Source organism: Dryobates pubescens, chromosome 38 (genome assembly GCF_014839835.1).
Source record: "Dryobates pubescens isolate bDryPub1 chromosome 38, bDryPub1.pri, whole genome shotgun sequence".
In the NCBI taxonomy this organism is placed as follows: domain Eukaryota; kingdom Metazoa; phylum Chordata; class Aves; order Piciformes; family Picidae; genus Dryobates; species Dryobates pubescens.
Window position 1 is genome coordinate 377,860 of NC_071649.1, and position 20,282 is coordinate 398,141.

General features: G+C 46.8%; 2 protein-coding genes and 1 pseudogene across 2 annotated transcripts; 2 read left to right on the forward strand and 1 right to left on the reverse strand.

Annotated features, from left to right (window-relative positions):
• Window positions 1-584: 584 nt before the first annotated feature.
• On the forward strand, window positions 585-1,796 carry CX3CR1 (C-X3-C motif chemokine receptor 1). Its single transcript, XM_009904987.2, has one exon. The coding sequence runs from the start codon at window positions 585-587 to the stop codon at window positions 1,659-1,661; it is 1,077 nt and encodes a 358-aa protein (XP_009903289.2). The 3' UTR covers window positions 1,662-1,796.
• A 9,964-nt stretch (window positions 1,797-11,760) lies between these two features.
• Window positions 11,761-14,357, reverse strand: LOC104304263 (cohesin subunit SA-2-like; annotated as a pseudogene).
• Window positions 14,358-17,964: 3,607 nt separating this feature from the next.
• CCR4 (C-C motif chemokine receptor 4) lies at window positions 17,965-19,041 on the forward strand. Its single transcript, XM_009904982.1, has one exon. It carries the CDS (start codon window positions 17,965-17,967, stop codon window positions 19,039-19,041), a length of 1,077 nt encoding a protein of 358 aa, XP_009903284.1.
• Window positions 19,042-20,282: the final 1,241 nt, after the last annotated feature.

Here is a 20,282-nt window from a genome sequence, read left to right on the forward strand (position 1 = left end):
AACCTGCCCTGTCACAGCTTGAGACTGTGTCCTCTTGTTCTGGTGCTGGGTGCCTGGGAGAAGAGACCAACCCCCACCTGGCTACAACCTCCCTTCAGGGAGTTGTAGACAACAAGAAGGTCTCCCCTGAGCCTCCTCTTCTCCAGGCTAAGCAACCCCAGCTCCCTCAGCCTCTCCTCACAGGGCTGTGCTCCAGATCCCTCCCCAGCCTCATTGGCCTTCTCTGGACACCTTCAAGTGTCTCAATGTCCTTCTTAAACTGAGGAGCCCAGATCTGGACACAGGACTCAAGGTGTGGTCTAACCAGTGTTGAGCACAGGGCAGAATGACTTCCCTGCTCCTGCTGGCCACACTATTCCTGATGCAGGCCAGGATGCCATTGGCCTTCTTGGCCACCTGGGCACACTGCTGGCTCATGTTCAGCCTACTATCAACCAGTACCCCCAGGTCCCTTTCTGCCTGGCTGCTCTCCAGCCACTCTGACCCCAGCCTGTAGCACTGCATGGGGTTGTTGTACTGTGTCTCCTCCCTCTAACATGACTCTTTCTTCCCTTTCCACGGTGCCTCTAGCCAGCAGATTCAGCATGACAGAAGCCCTGACGGAAACGACAGCGGAGTACAGCTACGATGAGCACGCCTTTGCCTGCAATAAGACTGACATCCAGGAGTTTGGCAAAATATTTCTGCCAATCTTTTACATTGCAGTCTTTGCTCTTGGCCTCACAGGCAACCTCATGGTCATCTTGGCCATCGTGAAAGAAGGCGGTAAAAAAAGCATCACTGACATCTATCTCCTGAACTTGGCTATCTCAGACCTTCTCTTCGTCATCTCCTTACCCTTCTGGGCTTCCAACACGGTGCATGGATGGACCCTGGGGACTACTGCATGCACAGCTGTTTCCTCTCTGTATTACATTGGCTTCTTTGGGGGCATGTTCTTTATCACTGTTATCAGCGTTGACAGGTACTTGGCCATCGTCCGGGCGACGTTCTCCCTGAAGTCCCGAACGGTGAAACATGGCTTCCTTATCAGCTGTGGAGTGTGGGCCACAGCAGTTTTAGTTTCAGTGCCACATTTTGTGTTCTCCCAGCTGGTGGACAATGACTGCGTTCCTGTCCTCCCCCAGGAGCTGGAGAACATCTGGCTGGTGTTCTGCAATGTGGAGCTGAACATGGTCGGCTTTTTCATCCCGGTGTGTATCATCAGCTATTGCTACTGTGGGATCATCAGAACCCTGCTGGCCTGCAAGAACCAGAAGAAAGCACGAGCCATAAAACTGATCCTGGTGGTGGTCATTGTGTTCTTTCTCTTTTGGTCCCCCTACAATGTCCTGATTTTCCTAGAGACTTTAAAGCACTATGAGCTCTTCACGAACTGCAACCAAATCAAATCACTGGATTACGCCATGCACCTCACCGAGACCATTGCCTTCAGTCACTGCTGTCTCAACCCTCTGATCTATGCCTTTGCTGGGGAAAAATTCAGGAAATACCTCCACCGTGTCTGCTTGAAGTACTGTCCCTGCCTGTGCTTCTGTGGCCCCTGCAGCCGCTACCAGGTCACCTCTTCATCCAGCTACGCAGAAAGCGTGGTGAACAGCAACATCACCCTCAACACCAGTGACCAGGACGGCTCTGTCTTCGTCTTAAAGGCTCTGTGAAGAAGAAAGGGATGGGGCAATGTCTTCTGCAGGTCTAGCCACCCATGTGAGACTGCCATCCCCTACACAAAGAGACTTAACAGCTGCCCTGTATCGCTGGCATGCCTCTTGTTAAAGCATTAACTATTCAAAACCAGAGAAGATTTTAAACCCAAAATCAGTGCAGTAAGTTGGGGCTGAACTTGATTGGGAGAGGGAGGGAGAGGGAAAGTAGAAGCCAAAGCAGCTCTCTGTGCCTAGAGCAGGAGGTGAAGAGCTAAAGGCCAGGGAAGCTGTTAAAGAGTTTCATCACTGAAATGTGTGTCAGTGTGTGCATGTGAGGTACAAATGTACAGAGACCTAAAGTCATTCTGGAGTGAGTGGCAGCTGGCTGGCAGCAAAGGGGAATTTTTGATAGCAAACAGCTGTATTTTTGATGCTCTGTATCCATGTGGAGATGACTGTGGGGCTCTGGTTTGCATTAAATATTTTACCTGTGCTTCTACACCTAATAAAATTCCACTGTTAAAAGAGGAGAGAGTTGTTTGTGAACACACATCTAGTGCCAGCACTGCACGCTGTGTCTAGAGCACACAATAATCAGAGGGAGGATCTGGGACCTGACCTGGAGCTGATCCAAGCCAGCAGCACATCTCCTGATTTCCACGGCTGTGGAAGAGCCATGGAAACCAGAGGTTGGTGAAACAGCCCCAAGTGCTCTGCTGAGTGAAGGGCTGCCAGCTTGAGCAAAGGATTTCAGCACACACTGGGACAACAGGAGTTTTGAGTCTGGCTATCACAGAAGCAGAGAATGGACCTTTAAGATCATGGTGTCCCTGCCCATAGCAGGGGATTGGAACTAGATGATCTTTAAGGTTCCTTCCAACCCAAAGCATTCTATGAATCATATGGCATGGGCCAGCTGGGGATTGTTTGCAGAGCATGGTAAGGATGTGCTTCACAGGTTGTAAACACCAACTGTGTCAGTACCATCATAGACAACAGCTCCTGGGACACAACCACCACTTGCCACAACCTTCCTCAAACGTTGTGGCCTCCTCCTCCACCACAGCTGATTTCCCCAGGAAACCTCCAGGTGTACCCAGATTTCATGTGTCCCAGAGGACACATTTGCCATGTGCATTCCACAGCCTCCACACAGCCTTTTTGCTCTCGTAATGCCAATGCACTGAGGGTGGAAAATGTCAAGAGAGCTGAGAGTCCTTCCCCAGGGGCCTCCTTAGGAAGCTCCTACCATCATCTAGTGCAGGAGTAAAGATTTTTCTTGGCACTGTGGACTGCATTTAGATGGACAGAAAAAGGACTGTGAGGGACAGAGGGACCTTCACAGGCTGGGCAGATGGGATGAGATGTCCAATGGCATGAGATTTAACACATCTAAGTGCAGAGCTCTACAGATTGGCCATAACAACCCCATGCAGTGCTACAGGCTGGGGTCAGAGTGGCTGGAGAGCAGCCAGGCAGAGAGGGACCTGCAGTAGTGGTTGACAGCAGCTGAACATGAGCCAGCAGTGTGCCCAGGTGGACAAGAAGGCCAATGGCATCCTGGCCTGCATCAGGAATAGTGTGGCCAGCAGGAGCAGGGAGGTCATTCTGCCCTGGACTCAGCACTGGTTAGGACACACCTTGAGTCCTGTGTCCAGTTCTGGGCCCCTCAGCTTAGGAAGGACATTGAAACTCTTGTACATGTCCAGAGAAAGGCAATAAAGCTGGGGAGGGGTTTGGAGCACAGCCCTGTGAGGAGAGGCTGAGGGAGCTGGGGTTGCTTAGCCTGGAGAAGAGGAGGCTCAGGGGAGACCTTCTTGCTGTCTACAACTCCCTGAAGGGAGGTTGTAGCCAGGTGGGGGTTGGTCTGTTCTCCCAGGCACCCAGCACCAGAACAAGAGGACACAGTCTCAAGCTGTGCCACAGGAGGTTTAAGCTGGATGTTACAAAGAAATTCTTCATAGAGAGAGAGATTGGCCATTGGAATGTGCTGCCCAGGGAGGTGGTGGAGTCACCATCCCTGGAAGTGCTTAAGAAGAGCCTGGATGAGGCACTTGGTGCCATGGTTTAGTTGATTAGATGGTGTTGGATGATAGGTTGGACTTGATGATCTCAAAGGTCATTTCCAAACTGGTTAATTCTACCCTACCCTACCCTACCCTACCCTACCCTACCCTATCATCTATGAAGCTGAGATCATCTTAAAAGGAAAAATGAAGGACCAGCTTTACAAAATGAGTCCATGCCAGTGGGACTCCATTTCTGTACATTGCTGGAGCTGGCAAATCTGATGAAACTTTCCACCCAACACAGTCTAGAGTGTCAGTGGGAGAGGAGGAGGTGCTTTCTCTGAGGACCTGTGCACCACCTTGCTTGTAAGAAAGCTTGGAGGAGAGCCTCTCCATGGAGCAACTTTCCACATGCAGTAATTAAATATTAATATTATTAATATCAATAAATTATTGGAAAATATTAATATTCTTCAAAATATTAATAGTCAAACATTACTATTCAAAAATGATTCCATTTTTTTGCTGCTGAACACTCTACAGTCCCCCTTCATAAAATGCCTCATGAATACAAGGTGTAAATATATTCTTTATGCTCAACTTGTTAAATCCCAGCTATAAGTGGACTTCCAGGCTCCAAGCTTCCTGTCTAAGACCAGGTGCAGCATAAGTGTCACTTGAAATTAAGTTACTGCTCATCATTCAGCCTGCCTGAGCAAGTGAGATAAAACAAGTTCCTCTGTCCCTATAACACCCCTACCACCACCACCCCTCACACACACCTCCCCCAGTGGTATTTTTAAGAAGTGGTTATTTTTACAATGGTTTTGTTTGGGCTGTTTTGGGGTGTTTTTTTAAGAAATGCCAAGATGTGCAGAAAGAAAGAGGAAGGTACTCTGAGACTAAACAAGAAGTCATCTGCAGCAGCACAGCCTGAGGAGGGTGGATTGCCAGGCTGAGCGATGCAATCTCCCTCGTTTTAGCTACCTTATTGTTCAGATCATGGCGAGTTACTGAGTGGGAAGAGTAAAAGGCACTTTACAATATGGTCCATGTGCTGTCTTCAGAAGGGAAGGTGTAAGCCTAGAGCTTCCTGCCAGCACTCTAGGAAACAAGAGTATTTTCCTGCCTAGCCCCAGTGCCTACCCAGCCCCAGCACAGCACATCCCAGCACACACAGAGAATCATCGAATTGTCAGGGTTGGAAGGGGCCTCAAGGATCAGCCAGTTCCAACCCCCCTGCCATGGCCAGGGACACCTCACACTACAGCAGGTTGCTCACAGCCACATCCAGCCTGGCCTTCAAAACCTCCAGGGATGAGGCTTCCACCACCTCTCTGGGCAACCTGTGCCAGTCTCTCACCACCCTCATGGGGAAGAACTTCTTCCTAACATCCAATCTGAATCTACCCATTTCTAGTTTTGCTCCATTCCCCTCAGTCCTATCACTCCTTGACACCCCCAAAAAGCCCCTCCCCAGCTTTCTTGTAGGTCCCTTTAAGATACTGGAAGGCCACAATTAGGTCTCCTTAGAGCCTTCTCTTCTCCAGACTGATCAACCCCATCTCTCTCAGTCTGTCCTCATAGGAGAGGTGCTGCAGCCCTCTGATCAACCTTGGGGGCCTTCTCTGGACATGCTCCAGCACCTCCCTTTGGCAGTGCAGACAGGCCTGGGTACTCTGCACACTGCAACATGTGAAATTGCATCTGCAAAAATCCTTCACTTCCAAGTCAAGGGCCCTTCCAATAACCTGCACTTCTGTCTGTGTTTTGCCACACTGCAGTGGAAGCCTTCCAAGGATTGGCAGCATAACATTGTCCACTTTTCTGTATTTGAAAATCATTACATAGAAGATAGAATAGAATAGAATAGACCAGACCAGACCTTCAAGGTCATCGCGTCCAACTTATCATCCAACACCACCTAATGAACTAAACCATGCAACCAAGCATCCTGTCAAGTCTCATCCTGAACACCTCCAGTGATGGGGACTTCACCACCTCCTCAGGCAGCCCATTCCAATGGGCAATCTCTCTCTCTGTGTAGAACTTCCTCCTAACATCCAGCCTAAACCTCCCCTGGCACAGCTTGAGACTGTGTCCTCTTGTTCTGGTGCTGGTTGCCTGGGAGAAGACACCAACCTCTGCCTGTCTACAACCTCCCTTAAGGTAGTTGTAGAGAGCAATAAGGTCTCCCCTGAGTCTCCTCTTCTCCAGGCTAAGCAACCCCAGCCCCCTCAGCCTCTCCTCACAGGGCTGTGCTCCAAACCCCTCCCCAGCTTTGTTGCCCTTCTCTGGACACCTTCCAGCAACTCAACATCTTTCCTACACTGAGGGGCCCAGAACTGGACATAGGACTCGAAGTGCAGCCTAACCTAATTTTCTATGTGCAACATTTATTGCTCAATATTGAAGCACTTGTAGGACATTAAAAGTTTCAGAGAGGGTTTCTAGGCATTATGCTCTTCAACAAATAGTTTGTGGAGCTGTCTCCTCAGAGCAGAAGTAGTAAATCTTCGCAAATCCACTGAAAACCAAACTCAACAACTTCATTTTGACTGCATTAGCTGGAAGAGTTCTGTCATGACTGTCCCTTAAAATAAACTTCAGCTTCCACAGAACAGACCAGGGCTCTGAGGGCAACCAGTGACAAACTTCAGCAGGGCTGGGTTCAGCTGAGGCAGGCTTTGCTGTACTGGAGCATGCCAGCATCCACAGGGATTTATGACAGCTAACACTGTGTAGTTCCCTGGCTTTCTGCTCATTTTGTACATTACACTCATCCACAGAATCACAGAATCAGCCAGGTTGGATCATCTGGTTAATTCTATTCTAAGAGTATTTGGTTGTACAAAAAGAGGTCAGGAAATCTGTGCCTTTGGAGGATGGGGTTATTGGGCTTTGGGGTTTTGAGGGGTGGTGAGCTATCTTTGCATCTCATTTTGTCCATGGTGATCAACTTCTTTCCTGTTTGAGAACCACAATGACACTTGGCATAAATCTCTCCCCAGCTGGGTTACTGTTTGAGGAACTCATAAAACCCGAATCCCAACCTTCTCAAGCAGGTTCACAACTGTCCTTCATGTTCCACTTACCAATGGAAGAAACAAGGTATATATTTAGCCAAACTGCTTGCAGTGAGATACATGCACAGCAGTATCTTTTTGTCAGGTGCTATTGTGAATCCCTCTTGTTCAAATCCTAGAATGGCTCAGGTTGGAAGGGACTTCAGAGATCATCAACTCCAACCTCCCTGCCATGGGCATGGACACCTCTCAACGAGGTGAGGTGCTCAAGGCCTCATCCAGTCCCCAAGTACCAGGATTTATGTTTCTTTATTTTTAAGATGATCATGGCTGATTTGAATTCTTTTCATTCACCTCTTGGGGTTTTGTACAAAAGCCTTGGAACTGCAGGCAGTGAGAGCACCACTCTGACCCAGGAGATCGCTCTGCAGTGAGCTGTTGTTTTCAACACCAGCACCAGGAGTTGCCACCCACACATTCCCTTTGGATTTAGAGCTGGGGAGGGGTCTGGAGCACAGCCCTGTGAGGAGAGGCTGAGGGAGCTGCGGTTGCTTAGCCTGGAGGCTCAGAGGATACTTTATTGCTCTCTACAACTACCTGAAGGAAGGTTGTAGCCAGGTGGGGGTTGGTCTCTGCTCCCAGGCAACCAGCACCAGAACAAGAGGACACAGTCTCAAGCTGTGCCAGGAGAGGTTCAGGCTGGATCGTAGGAAGAAGTTCTTCCCAGCAAGAGAGATTGGCCATTGGAATGTGCTGCCCAGGGAGGTGGTGGAGTCACCATCCCTGGAGGTGTTTAAGAAGAGCCTGGATGAGGCACTTGGTGCTGTGGTTTAGTTGATTAGATGATGTTGGGTGATAGGTTTGACTTGATGATCTCAAAGGTCATTTCCATCCTGGTTAATTCTATTCTATTCTATAGATTTGCTGCTTGCATTTCAGTTTCTTTACTCTCTTAGACACTCAGAACTCTAATGAGAGCCTGTGACTTCCAGAGCTGTCATTCTGAAATTCAAACCAAGTAAGCCAAGCTAAAACTGAGAACAAGTTATCACAAATAATGAATGGCCTCTGACTCCTGTCACATACAGAGAGTTTCTGCTGAAGTTGGCAATAATTCTGCTGCCTTTGTTAACAAGAACTTCCTAATTCACTTGGGAACAACTCTAAGAGCTTGGGTTTCAACATACACACAACCCCAGGACCTGGGTTTTGCAGTGTCAGTCTTAACACATCATTTTCAGCATGGGAAAAAACCATCCACCAACTGCTCCTGCATGATTTTGTTTGTTACACTGATATCCAACAGACAAACGGCAATGGCTAACATATTGCACTGTAAAAGAGCTCTCAGTAGACATGGGGGGGAAATGGTTTGCTTGTGGAGAACAGTTTGCATTTACTAAAATGCCAAACCCTTAGAGATTGGCAGAAAGCAGCACAGTGACTTTAGTTAGTGAATATAGAGAATTTAGTGAGATGTTGGGATATATTTGAGACCCCACCTGTGTCCAGTTCTGGAGCCCCTATTACAGGAAGGCTCTGGAGGTGCTGAAAGGTGTCCAGAGAAGGCCCACAAAGATGATTAGTGGGCTGGAGCTGCTCTCCTGTGAGGATAGACTGAGAGAGTTGGGGCTATTCAGTCTGGAGAGGATAAGGCTCTGAGGAGACCTAATTGTGGCCTTCCAGTGTCTAAACGAGGCTACAAGAAAGCTGGGAAGGGGCTTTTTGGGGTGTCAGGGAGTGATAGGACTGGGGGAAATGGAGCAAAATTAGAAGTGAGTAGATTCAGATTGGATGTTAGGAAGAAGTTCTTCCCCATGAGGGTGGTGAGAGACTGGAAGAGGTTGCCCAGGGAGGTGGTGGCAGCCTCATCCCTGGAGGTTTTGAAGGCCAGGCTGGCTGTGGCTGTGAGCAACCTGCTGTAGTGTGAGGTGTCCCTGGCCATGGCAGGGGGATTGGAACTGGATGATCCTTGGGGTGCCTTCCAGCCCTAACAATTCTATGATTCTATGATTTCAATATATTGAGATATATTCAGTAAATTAATGTAAGCAAGGACTCTGACACAGCTTTTTCACTATACAGAGGATATTGTCCACGTGTCAACTGCAGCTGGAAGTGGAGCAGCCTGTTTTCCATTCCACTAAGATTTTAGGTCTCTTGTAATTTACATGCATTTGTCACTGCTCCACACTGAGCTGCAGCCCAGCAGGTCTATACTCCAGGATGATGCAGGCAACTGAGAGAAGCTGCCTGTCTCCCACAGGAAGTTTGCCTTTGGCTCATAAACATGTTATACATGAAAATGCAACCCAGCAGTTCAGTTTGCAATGGCCATGGTTTCCAGGATTCACTAGAAGACACCCAGGAAGCTGAGGAAGCACAGGAGTGGAGGGCTCCAGAGCTCCACGCATCTGCTGGCAAAGAGTTCCCTCTCGTGGCACCCCTGCAATACTGCTTCTCTGAGTGTTGCTATAACAGCACAGTTCCTTACCTGTAAGAACTGCTTTAACCTCTGAGCTGCAGCTTCAGTTCTCTTTCCAGGCTCCAACCAGGTAGGAGCCAACTTGAAGGCCATGGTTTGTCTAAGAGGCACCTGGAGCAGGCTGCTGCACCAACTTTAGCCACAGCCCCTGTGCCCCAGGCAGTTGCTGAGCAATATAGATGCCAGAGCACATGGCAGTGAGGAACCACTGGAAGGGCCTCAAGAAATAGTGCCTAAACCCACTCAGGGTTGGGGAATGGGGCAAGCAAGCACAGGAATCACAGTTTTTAGCACCTCCCAAGGACATTTTGCTAGACCTTACAGTAGATGCAAAAGACCTTCACCAACACATTTTCTCTGCCCTGGAACAAAGGTGCCTGAGGAGACTCAAAGCTGCTTTTGCCTGTTTTGTAAGTGGGAGTATTAGAGCAGTCTGAAATTTGACCAGGTATGGAGACCTATCTTAGTAAATAGGTATCCTTGCGTTGCTGCCAGCTGATCAGCTGTCAGCCCCCATTTGAATCATTAAAGCTCCCCATCACCTGGTCTCTTGTTCAGCTGTTTTTTCTTGGTCCTGCTGCTGGTCCCTGCTCTCCAGCCCCTCCTGGCAGCTCAGGTTTTAGGAAGCTACAGTGCAGGGATGAACAAAACACAAGTACCATAAAGACAACACTGAATGCACTGGGCAGAGTTTACACATCAAGTCACATTCAGACAAGTCACCATGACCTCTCACTGTCTGTAATCACTCTTGCTCATGCCAAACCTTCTGTCCTGAAGCTCCCTCCATCATTTATTCTCCTCATTTTTTGTGTCAATTCCTCCTTTCATTTGCACCAGAGGGTGGCATCATTAAACTGTCAGACTTAGAAGTCTTCCATGGTAAAGGAGGACACCCCAGACCAGCCACTGCAGTCACTGATGAACAAATACAGAGCACGAAAAGTACGCATGAAAAGTAAGGAAAATCCAATCACAACAGTGGAGACAGTGGCTGTCTCCAAAAGCAGGCAATTCATCCCCTTTCCTTCTTTAGTGCTCAGGGAATCTGGAAAACTATGAGGAAAAGAACTTCACAGTGGAGAGGAGGCAGAAACACTTTGCCAACAAGCAAGGAGAGAACTATCAATGTGCAAACTGCAATTCCAATTCATTTCAACTGCAGAAGAGCTACATAAGGGCTGACCATGCAAGGGGGAGCTGGCCATGTGATGGAGAGAACAACTGAGAAAGGTTTGTCCAGCTGTGACTTTGGCAGCCTGGATCCTGCTGTGATCCACACAATCAGTCAACAGATTGATTTTTTTGCAGCAATTAGCTATCTTTAGTCACCATCACAAAATTATTGAGGCTGGAATAGACCTCTGAGATCATCAGCCTATGACCTAACACCACCACATGGACTAGACCATGTCAGTAAATCATCTGCCTCTCTTCCATGTCAGCCTCTCCTGTGTAAGGACTTCTCTAACAAACACTTTGAAATCACCTATCCATGGCCAACACTGATATCAGAGGGAAGAGATGGTGCACTGGGGTATCAGTGGTACCTCACAGCCTAGCTAGTGGGTTAGCTAAATGTCTACCTGCAGTCCTTCCTTGGGTGAGACTCTTGTGCATCTTCTAGAAGAGCAAGTGACTTAAGACAAGACTTTCCATAGAAAGTGAAAAATGGGGGTGGCTGAAATCATCTTTCTGTGAGAAGCAAGGTTTTCCTGGCTTGGGTTGTTCTGCTTTTATTACGTTCCCTTCAGTTGGTTTGAATGTGCCCTCTCCTCCCCATCCCAGATAAAAGGTTCATCTCCTCCCATTCAGGCTGATCAGGTTTGGTTCACCTCTCTGCACTCTTGTGATTTGGTCAGTACCACATACCTCTTTACTAGATAGTAACAGGTAAGATGACTTCTCTCCTCTCCCCTTCCCCTGCCAAGCCATTAGCTTACAGCAACATCCTCTACATTTCACCGAGACCTCTTCCCCCTTTCCTCTTAACCACACAGTCTCCAGCCATCCCCATTCTGTTAGTCTCTGCCAAGTTCTTCTCCAAGGAGGAGCTGAAAAAAGACAAGCTGCCATGTTAGGAGGAGACCTCAAAGCTCCCCTACTACTGACTATAGTAATAGTTACTCCCTTTCGCTCTTCCTTCAGGAAGTTACTTCCTTTCGCTCTCCAGGCCACTGCAGGAGCTTTCCTCACAGCAGCAGCTTTCATCCATTTTCTGCATCATCTCATTTGCTCAGAGATGTTTTTTCTTTGGGTCTGTTTCCAAGAATTGGCAGATGGTTTTGGGGTGGTGGTTTTTTTTTTAGCTTCATTCACTGGGGTTCAAACATCCTAATTTTTCATCATCTGTAGCCACAACTCTTCTTCTCTTTTTGTGGCTGAGCATTCATTCCTCTTTCTGGAGACATGCTCTTGCTCAGGCTCCATACAAAGACCTTCCCATTTGCTGATGAGGCATGAAACACATTGCTGTGGCAGGCTTCTGCAACACAGCTGCTGCTCTACATGACACTGTGGGCCAGAATTGCTTCTCCACCCTATCCCAGCTGCACACACATGCCCTGACAAAGAGTCTTTGCTGCCCTACTTTCCTACTGGTAGCAGCAGAGCTTTCCAAAAACCAGCAGCCAGTCCCAGAGGATCATAAAGGCCTTTTCTCTTGCATCTTTTTTCTTATAGTGGAGGAAACTGACTGAAACATCTCAGCTCTGTTCTTAATGCAAAAAAAAAGTCTCCCTGGGAGAATGTTCCAAAAATACAGCTAATTGCCACAGAAGAAAAACAAAAACCATGCACTGGAGAGCTGGCAGGATCATTAGTAGAACACTGGAACAGGCTGCCCAGGGAGGTGGTTGGGGTCCCATCCATGGAGATGTTCAAGGTGAGGCTCAACAGGGCTTTGGGCAACCTGATCTAGTGGAGGATGTCCCTGCTGACTGCAGAGGGGGTTGGACTGGATGACTTTTGGAGGTCCTTTCCAACCCAAACCATTGTATGATTCTATGACTAGAACAGGCAAACTCCCACCTCCCATTTCCAACACCAGCAGCCCTAAAATCTCATCATACAGATTCCACTTGGTCAGATCCTTGGTGTTATGAGATGCTGGTACTCAGAGTGTATCCTGGAAATCCCTTCTCTATCTATACAAAATCCTTCTTCCTTTTGCCAGAAGCCATCTAGTATCTGGTTAAGCTGTCCCATCAACTCCTGTGTCAGCTGAGTTCAGGCATGATCTGCTTGGCCACTGATGGCAATTTCTTCACTGCACACAGTAATGGATATAGGAAGCCTTAGAGGAAGTTAGACTGTTTAGTCACAATGTCTTTTACATCTCTCAGCAAGGTATCCAAATACTTCTCTAGAAGTCTCTCTTGTAGCATAAACATCTAAGTCATAATGCTGAGGAACCTGCAGAAGCCTTGCTGCTTTTTGTGCATCTGTTGAATACTTTGCCAAAGAGCTGAGGAAGCAGCATAATGAAGTGTGCAGCAACTTGGGGGCAAGCTTTCCATTGGATTTCCTTCTCTTCCACTGACAGAATTTATTTTGCTTTATTTACCTCTGCCCACTGGAGGATGAATTCCAGCTGCTTCTCTACCCATTGTGAGGATAATCTCGCTGAGAGCACTGTCATGGGCATCACTTTGTGCTCCTCCATCTCCTTCAGCACTCTTTAATAGAAGAGTGGTTGTGCACTCCCAGTCCTTCAGGAATTTGCCTGCTCAGCCCCACAAGCTATCTGTGAGCTACTGCAGTATGTTTGTGTAGCTTACTCGGCAGGAAGAAACTCATGAACCTTTTCAGCTGGACAGTACTCACCCCAAACTTCCCTCCTCCTCCTTTGAGATGAACTTCTTCATCTCCTCAATGACTATGCAATCTTTTAGAAAGGAATTCCCCAGCTGCTCCTACAAGCAGAGGGTATGGTATGAACAGACTGCGATGAAGATTCAAAGTCTTGAGCTGACAACACATCCTCACACCTCTGAACCAAAAGCTTTGTGGTTTGAACTGCTTCTTCACGATCCTTGTCCAGAGGCATGGGCACAATTCAATCCTTCAATCTGCTAGGAAAGAAATCCATTCTGGAAACAAGGTCTTTCCTGCTCTAAATTCCTTGCAGTCCCAGCCTTTGTTTCCTCCACGCTTCAGCTTGCTTGTCATAAAGTACCTTGGGTAAGGAGTTGTAAGGAGTTGTTACTTTTAAAAAAGCATCTGGGTGTGTTTAAATCCAGCTGCCCATTTCTTCAGGGCAAGTTGCTCAGGTCTTGGGCATCACATCATGGTAATGGTTTAGAAGTGTCCCTTTGCAAATAGCATTCATCATGTTCTGTGCCTCTAGACACGTTTGTACTGCTTCCTTTTTCCCTCTGGCTGCCCAAGCCTGTAATTGGTCTTCTTGCCACTTACTCTCTTCTTCCCCACCTTATGTATTCTTTGAGCACTGTGCTTGTTGACATCAAAGTTCAGATATACACTTGTAATTGCTGTCAGTAGGTTCATTGCTGCCAAAGTGCTTGTGTGTCTAAATGCCCTGACCACAGAGTCCACCAAGGCTGTAAGCAGCAGGATGACAGTGTCCATCGAGCAGCTATCACACAGGATGCTGCATTGGCACTGCTGGACAAACAGTGCAAGAAATTCACAGAAATTAGCCTTCAACTTCTTCCAGCAGGGTCCTGCTCTGATCAGCAACTAGTCTTCATAGTCCTTGTCCACCAGCCAAGTAACCATCAGGATCCAAGGATCTATGAATTTCTTGTACTGCAAGCTGGTTTCCTCACCAAAGGTCTCTGTCCTTTTTTGTGTGACATCCTTCTATTGCAAACTTTGAAACTCCTCTGCTGTTACCATGCCTTGGCAGCCTAAGCACTGAATAAAGAAGTTGATCAGACGTAGAAGGGCCACATTTCTATCTTGCTGGCCTGGCCTGCTTCCCCATGTTAACCACTTCAAACAACATCACTCAACCACTTCTCCATTCTGCAACCGGCTCACTCTTCTGCTGCTGGAAGAATTTATCCTTATGTTTTTGCACTGTTCTTGGACCTTGCATTTCTCTCTTGGTGTTTTCAGGCTGCCATTTCTCACACAGCTGCCATTCAGACTCAGGCACAGCCTCATCATGACCAGCATTCTGGTTTGGGCTGGGAAGGTTACTGGCTGTGCTGGGCTCAGCTATCATTTCCGCTATGTTATCTCAGCAGCATGCTAATGTGATCAGCACTGCAGCTGAGTGATCTTCACCATGATTGGTACAGTCAGCAGCTTAAGAAGACAGCAAGCAGACATAAAAACAAGCTGCTTAGGATGCATTTTCTACTTGAAAGTCTTCCAAGGAAAGACTAAGCAAAAGGCAATGTGCCAGACAGGTCTTTCCTATGGTCCCTCCTACGGCTAGCACCACATGAAACTGGCAGTCATAAGGCTGAAGACTCAGTCCCTGCTAACATTATGATTGAAAGACTAGAAGCATATCTGAAGTGTGGCATGTGTGCTAAGGACAGGCCAACAGACCTCAAAGGGCTGCTGATATGTGAAATCATCCCGTAGACAGAAAGGGTTCTTACAGGGTAGAAGAGAGAGAGTTTCTGGATTCAATTCTGTTCACTGGGTAGAAGAGAAACTATATCTGGATTCAGTTCTGTTGACTGGGTTGAAGAGAAACTATATCTGGCTTCAGTTCTATTCACTGGGTAGAAGACAGATTGTATCTGGATTCAATTCTATTCACTACTTCATCTGGAAATCAAGAAAAGCCACCACTACTGAGGCTCAGAGGAGATACTTAGTTTGATGGAGTAAAAGATAAGGAGCAGGACAAGGCAAGCATGCAGAGGCATGGTGATTAATTGAGGTAAGAAAGAACAATGCCTATGGAGCAGGGCAAGCATGTGCTTAGGGAAATACATTGTCGCTGTTACTGTGGGAGAAGACCTAACCTCAAGCCCCTGGGACAATGCCATGGCAATGAACAGATTAGTGAAACCCTTAGACAGGAGAGCAGCAAGAGGAATTACTACTAGTTTCTGTGAGCAGAGCTGATGAATCTGGTACCAGAGTGTGGCCTCCTCAGTTGATGCTCACATCTTTGGAGGGCTGCTAGCAAACTGAGAAGATGATAGACAGGACCTGCAGAGCAACAACCTGCACTGGAGGAACATCTCTGGAGTTAAAAGTCTACAAAGAGGCAGCTTGTGAAAGGTGACTGAGAAGCTGCTTCCCATACAATTGTTTTACTCTAGTGAAACATGAAAGCAGTGGATCCCAGTTCTCATGCTGTCTTCAGCCCAAGCTTTTATGGAAGAAACATTTCAGCCACCAGTAAGTTATTGGGCAGAGTAACAATAGCAGAGGCCTATGGGACAGCAGCAAACAGCATCAGTGAACATTTGTGTCTGGAATAACACTAGAGATTGAATGAGAAAACATCTAACCTCTCCTGGGCTGAGATCTAGGATTCTTTCTACTACCAGTTTCTCCTGCTAACAAGCAAGCTGCCTCCCCTGTTGAGAGCTGGCTTTTACTTCTGCTTCGCTGGTCTCTTCGAGGATGTAGAGGAGAGCAGCATTTGCCAGCTGCTAGCACAGCTGCGAACACATCCTATTTCTCTAGCATATGTCCTCTCTTCTCCTTTCCTAGGATCCCCCAAAAGACAAGAAAGGGCCTACTACACTCTCAGGAGAAAGCCACAGGAGCTGCTAAGCTTCCTGCTGTAACAAGAACCACAGTAATCCTCAGCACCCTCTGCCCTCACACCACACACACAGTGAGGCCAACGTTATCTCCCCAGCAGTAACAGCCACAGCAGCTAGAACCAAAGGAGAAAAGAAAAAGAATGAGAATGAAGTGGAATGTGTGAGATTATTTGGGTCCATCTGCCTCCATCCCACACATTCTAGCCAATGAAATTCATTTAGAATAATCTTTTGTGCTCCTTTTTACACCCAATAGTGAATTGTTTACATTTTCCCACTTTTCTGCTCCAAATCTGCAGCTAACTTTTAAAGGCATAGCCTAAAACTGCCACAGCACCCATCCTGCTGCTTATTTGATATTTTGACCACTGTTACCACCTGTGCCAGGCCAGTGGTAGGAGGTAGAATTGCTGTGTATAAAACTCAGTAGAAAAGGTAGCAGGAATTAACATGCTTTCATTTCTTTTCTTAGCAAGGTAAGTAGGAAGATCAAACAGCAGTGAGTCAGAGGAGCCTTCCCCACACTAAATCTGTAGAAAAGCAGAGCTGTACAATCACAAAGTGCAACTTGCAAAATCAGTTACCTGGCAGCCAGAGACTACAAGCACACCTCCCACACACCCACCAAGTGCCTTCCTCCTCTTTGCTCACTACAGATGATCCTCAGATTATTTTTCTTTTCTGAGCTCAAGATGCATTTTCCAACCCATAAGACAGAAAGAGGTCTCAGTTGAATGAGAGCTCCTTAGCTCCATTTCAATGACTGTTATGTAAGATGAAGCTGCTTTAACTCGGTTATCAGGCTCTCAGTGGAAACTTTGCATTTCATTTTATTTCTGGGTTTCAGGGACCACCTCTGCTGAAGAGAGAGGAGAGAAGAAGCACTTGTGATAAAATCAGTAAGGAAGTACAAAGTTTCCGGTGCGAGTCACAGCTCCCCTGTGACATCTGCTTTTTGCAGCTGCTGGATAGCTCTGTGTGAGCAGCACCTCCCTGGCAGAGCTACCTGGAGACCAGCAAGTGATTCTGCACCCTCAGAGCAAAGAAGCCTTTCAAGATCATCCGACAAGAAAGGAGGAGAACAGGTAAAACTCACCAAATGGAATTGCTGGGGCAGTTGTGCATCCTGTACGCTCAGGTGTGTGAGTGCATTTACCTTTGCATTTACCGTTTCTTGAGGTTCAGGTTATTTTAGAAGCTGTTTTAAGAAGCCCTGCATCACCAGAAGTGAGTGCACACGTATTCTAGGAGCACATGCTTTCAGTTTTAAATAGCTAAGTGCATGCTGAACCTAGACTAGGTTTGTCCGGGTGCAGTTGTTGCAAAGCTGTCGCCTCTAGACCACTGGTGTCCCATGCTTTTGCTCCTTTGACTTGCAATTCAGGTGCAAATCCTCACTTTTCTTCTGCTTTCCATTCATAAAGACAAAGGGGAAGGGCATAACTCAAGCTTAGAACAAGATATGTTAAGCTAAAAACTAAAAAGAGACACTGGCTTTGATGTGAATAACACACAAGGTAAGACATTAGCAATATATCTGCACTGTGCCTCTTACCTTGGAGCAACGTCACTTAGAATTGTGTCTTTGCCTACTAGACAAGAACATACACACTAAAAAGGACAAATTCCTGTTAGTCATTTAGCCACTGAATACAGCACTTACTGAAAACTCATGCCAGCTCTCAGAAAGTGTAATTTCATCAGAAATTACAGTCAGATGCATTATTGTCATCTTCTCCTGGTGACCTTTGTCTGATTGGAAGGGTGGGTGAAATCCTGCCTGCTGTGAATTGTGGCTTTGCTTTTTACTTACTTTCACACAGCATTCTTTTCTCTGATTTGATTTCTTGATCCATTTCTCTCATTCCTATTTGCTTTCCTCCCTGACACAGTGTTCTGCATGCTTGACATCCAGGCTGCAGGGCTGCAAAAGGACTAAGCACGTGCATGCTTAGAGATCCAACATTTTGTGAGTGTGCTTGAGAAGTGTGCTGGAGCTGCAAGTCATTCAGTACCAGTGATCCTGGCTTGCAGACTAACCACACCAAGCCTTTCTATATTCTTTCCTTCTCAGGAACTGGGTTAAAAAAAACCATGAGCTCTTCAAGTACAGAGTCCCCTGAGGTTGAAACCTCCACTTTCTATGACTATTACGATAACTACAATGATGCTCCAAAACCATGCAGCAAGGATAATGTCAAGAGGTTTGCAGCCTCCTTCCTGCCTGTTCTCTACACTTTGGTATTCCTGGTTGGGCTCTTAGGAAACCTCCTGGTCATGGTGGTCCTCTTCAAATACAAGCGGCTGAAGGGCATGACTGACGTCTATCTGCTCAACCTCGCCATCTCAGATTTGCTCTTTGTTGTATCCTTGCCCTTCTGGTCTTACTTCACCATAGACCAATGGGTTTTTGGAACTCCCTGGTGTAAAGTCATTTCATGGCTCTACCTGGTTGGGTTTTACAGTGGCATCTTCTTCATTATGCTGATGAGCATAGACAGATACCTGGCAATTGTTCGTGCAGTGTTTTCTTTGAAAGCAAGGACTGCCTTCCATGGCTTGATCACCAGCCTTGTTGTGTGGCTGGTAGCTCTCTCAGCCTCAGCTCCAGAGCTTGTCTTCAGAGAATCTTTTGATGAACACAATTATACCACCTGCAAGCAGAGATATCCAGGCAATTTCACAGCATGGAAACTTTTCTCCACTTTGGAAATCAACATTCTGGGGCTCCTCATCCCTTCCATGGTGATGACGTTTTGCTACTCTATGATCGTTAAGACATTAGTTCACTGTCGAAATGAGAAAAAGAACAAGGCTGTGAGGATGATCTTTGCTGTCATGGTTGTGTTCTTCTTCTTTTGGACTCCTTACAACATTGTTCTTTTCTTACAACTGCTGGAGATGATGGGAGTCATCAGAGACTGTGAAATGAGCAGGAATCTGGATTATGCTTCCCAGGTAACAGAAATCCTTGGCCTTTTTCACTGTTGCCTCAACCCCGTCATCTACTTCTTCATGGGGGAAAAATTTAAGAAGTACCTGAAGATGCTTTTTAAGAACTGGAGGTTACCTGGAGAAGTTTGCAAGTGGTGTGGTGCTCACATCACTTACCACACTGAGTCTACCAGTTCATTCCACACACAGTCCACGGGGGATCAAGATGCCCTATAACACATTTCAGCCCAGCCACTGAACTCGCCAGCAAGCAAACTCAAAAAAGCAGGACCTTTGCAAAGCTAAGCAAATGCATTTAACAATAAGCTACTGCCAGCTTTGATTTCTGCCTCTAGAATTTCTGAACAGCATGACAGAAGGTCTCCTAGATGTGAAAAGTGGGAGCTGGACATGCAGGTTTTCTGCTGAGCCTACAAATCACTGCTCAGAAGTAACAGGAGCTCTCCACAAAGCACTGTGCCACACTGCTTCCTTCTCACAGTGTTGAGACTGGGCAGGTTTAGACTGAACATTAAGGAAAATATTTTCCACAGAAAGAGTGGTCAGGCATTGGAATGGGCTGTCCAGGGAGGTGGTTGAGTCACCAACCCTGGGTGTGTTTCTGGATGTGGTGCTTGGGGATATGGTTCAGGGGGGAACCTTGTAGGGTTCTCAGTTGGACTTGGTGATCCTGAGGGTCTCTTCCAACCTGAATGTTTCTGTGAGTCTGAGACAGAGGTTGGCCTACATGGAGGGGCAGAGGAGAGAGATGCTTGTCATCAGCACCTGCATTTGGAAAACACAGTCATTTATGCCAGAAGGAGAGCTATTACTGGAGTTCTTTATTCTGCAGCTGATCTGTGTAGGACTTGTTCGCTCCGACTCTTAGTACGCTATTAAAAGTGCCTGCTACTGCCAAGTGTTTCATCTCAGGGCCAGGACACATCCTGTGCCACTAAGGAAAAAGGACACAAAATATATTCTGTGTGTGCACAAAGACACCAAGCAGATGCATTACATTGTGTTCCAGATGTGTTTTCTCTTGAGTATCCAAGCTGTCACCCACGCCTGCGTGCAGGTGTGTGTAGATAGAAGCATTCTGAATTACTTGAGCAGTGTAATTCAGGAGAGCAAGTCTGTATTTTAATTAACAGAGAAAATGTTTACAATATTTTTGAATAAAAGTGTTTGGTTTGGGTTGGTTTTTTTTTTTAATAAAAAGCAATAACCAGTTTTCCAGCATGTGTGAATAAATGTGAAGCATCTTGGCTAAAAGCGTATTTGAAGTGAATGATCTCTGTTCCCAGTGAGTCAGCTTTCATTCACTGGAGATGTGTCTGGCAAAACCAAAGATAGTAAAACCAGAGATTGTGTGGAAAGAGTCTGTCATAACTTAGAAACCACACAAAGAACCCTAAGCAGTTGATAACAGCAAGACACCAAATGTGTGGTGCCTCAGTAGCTGCTCACTGATCTGC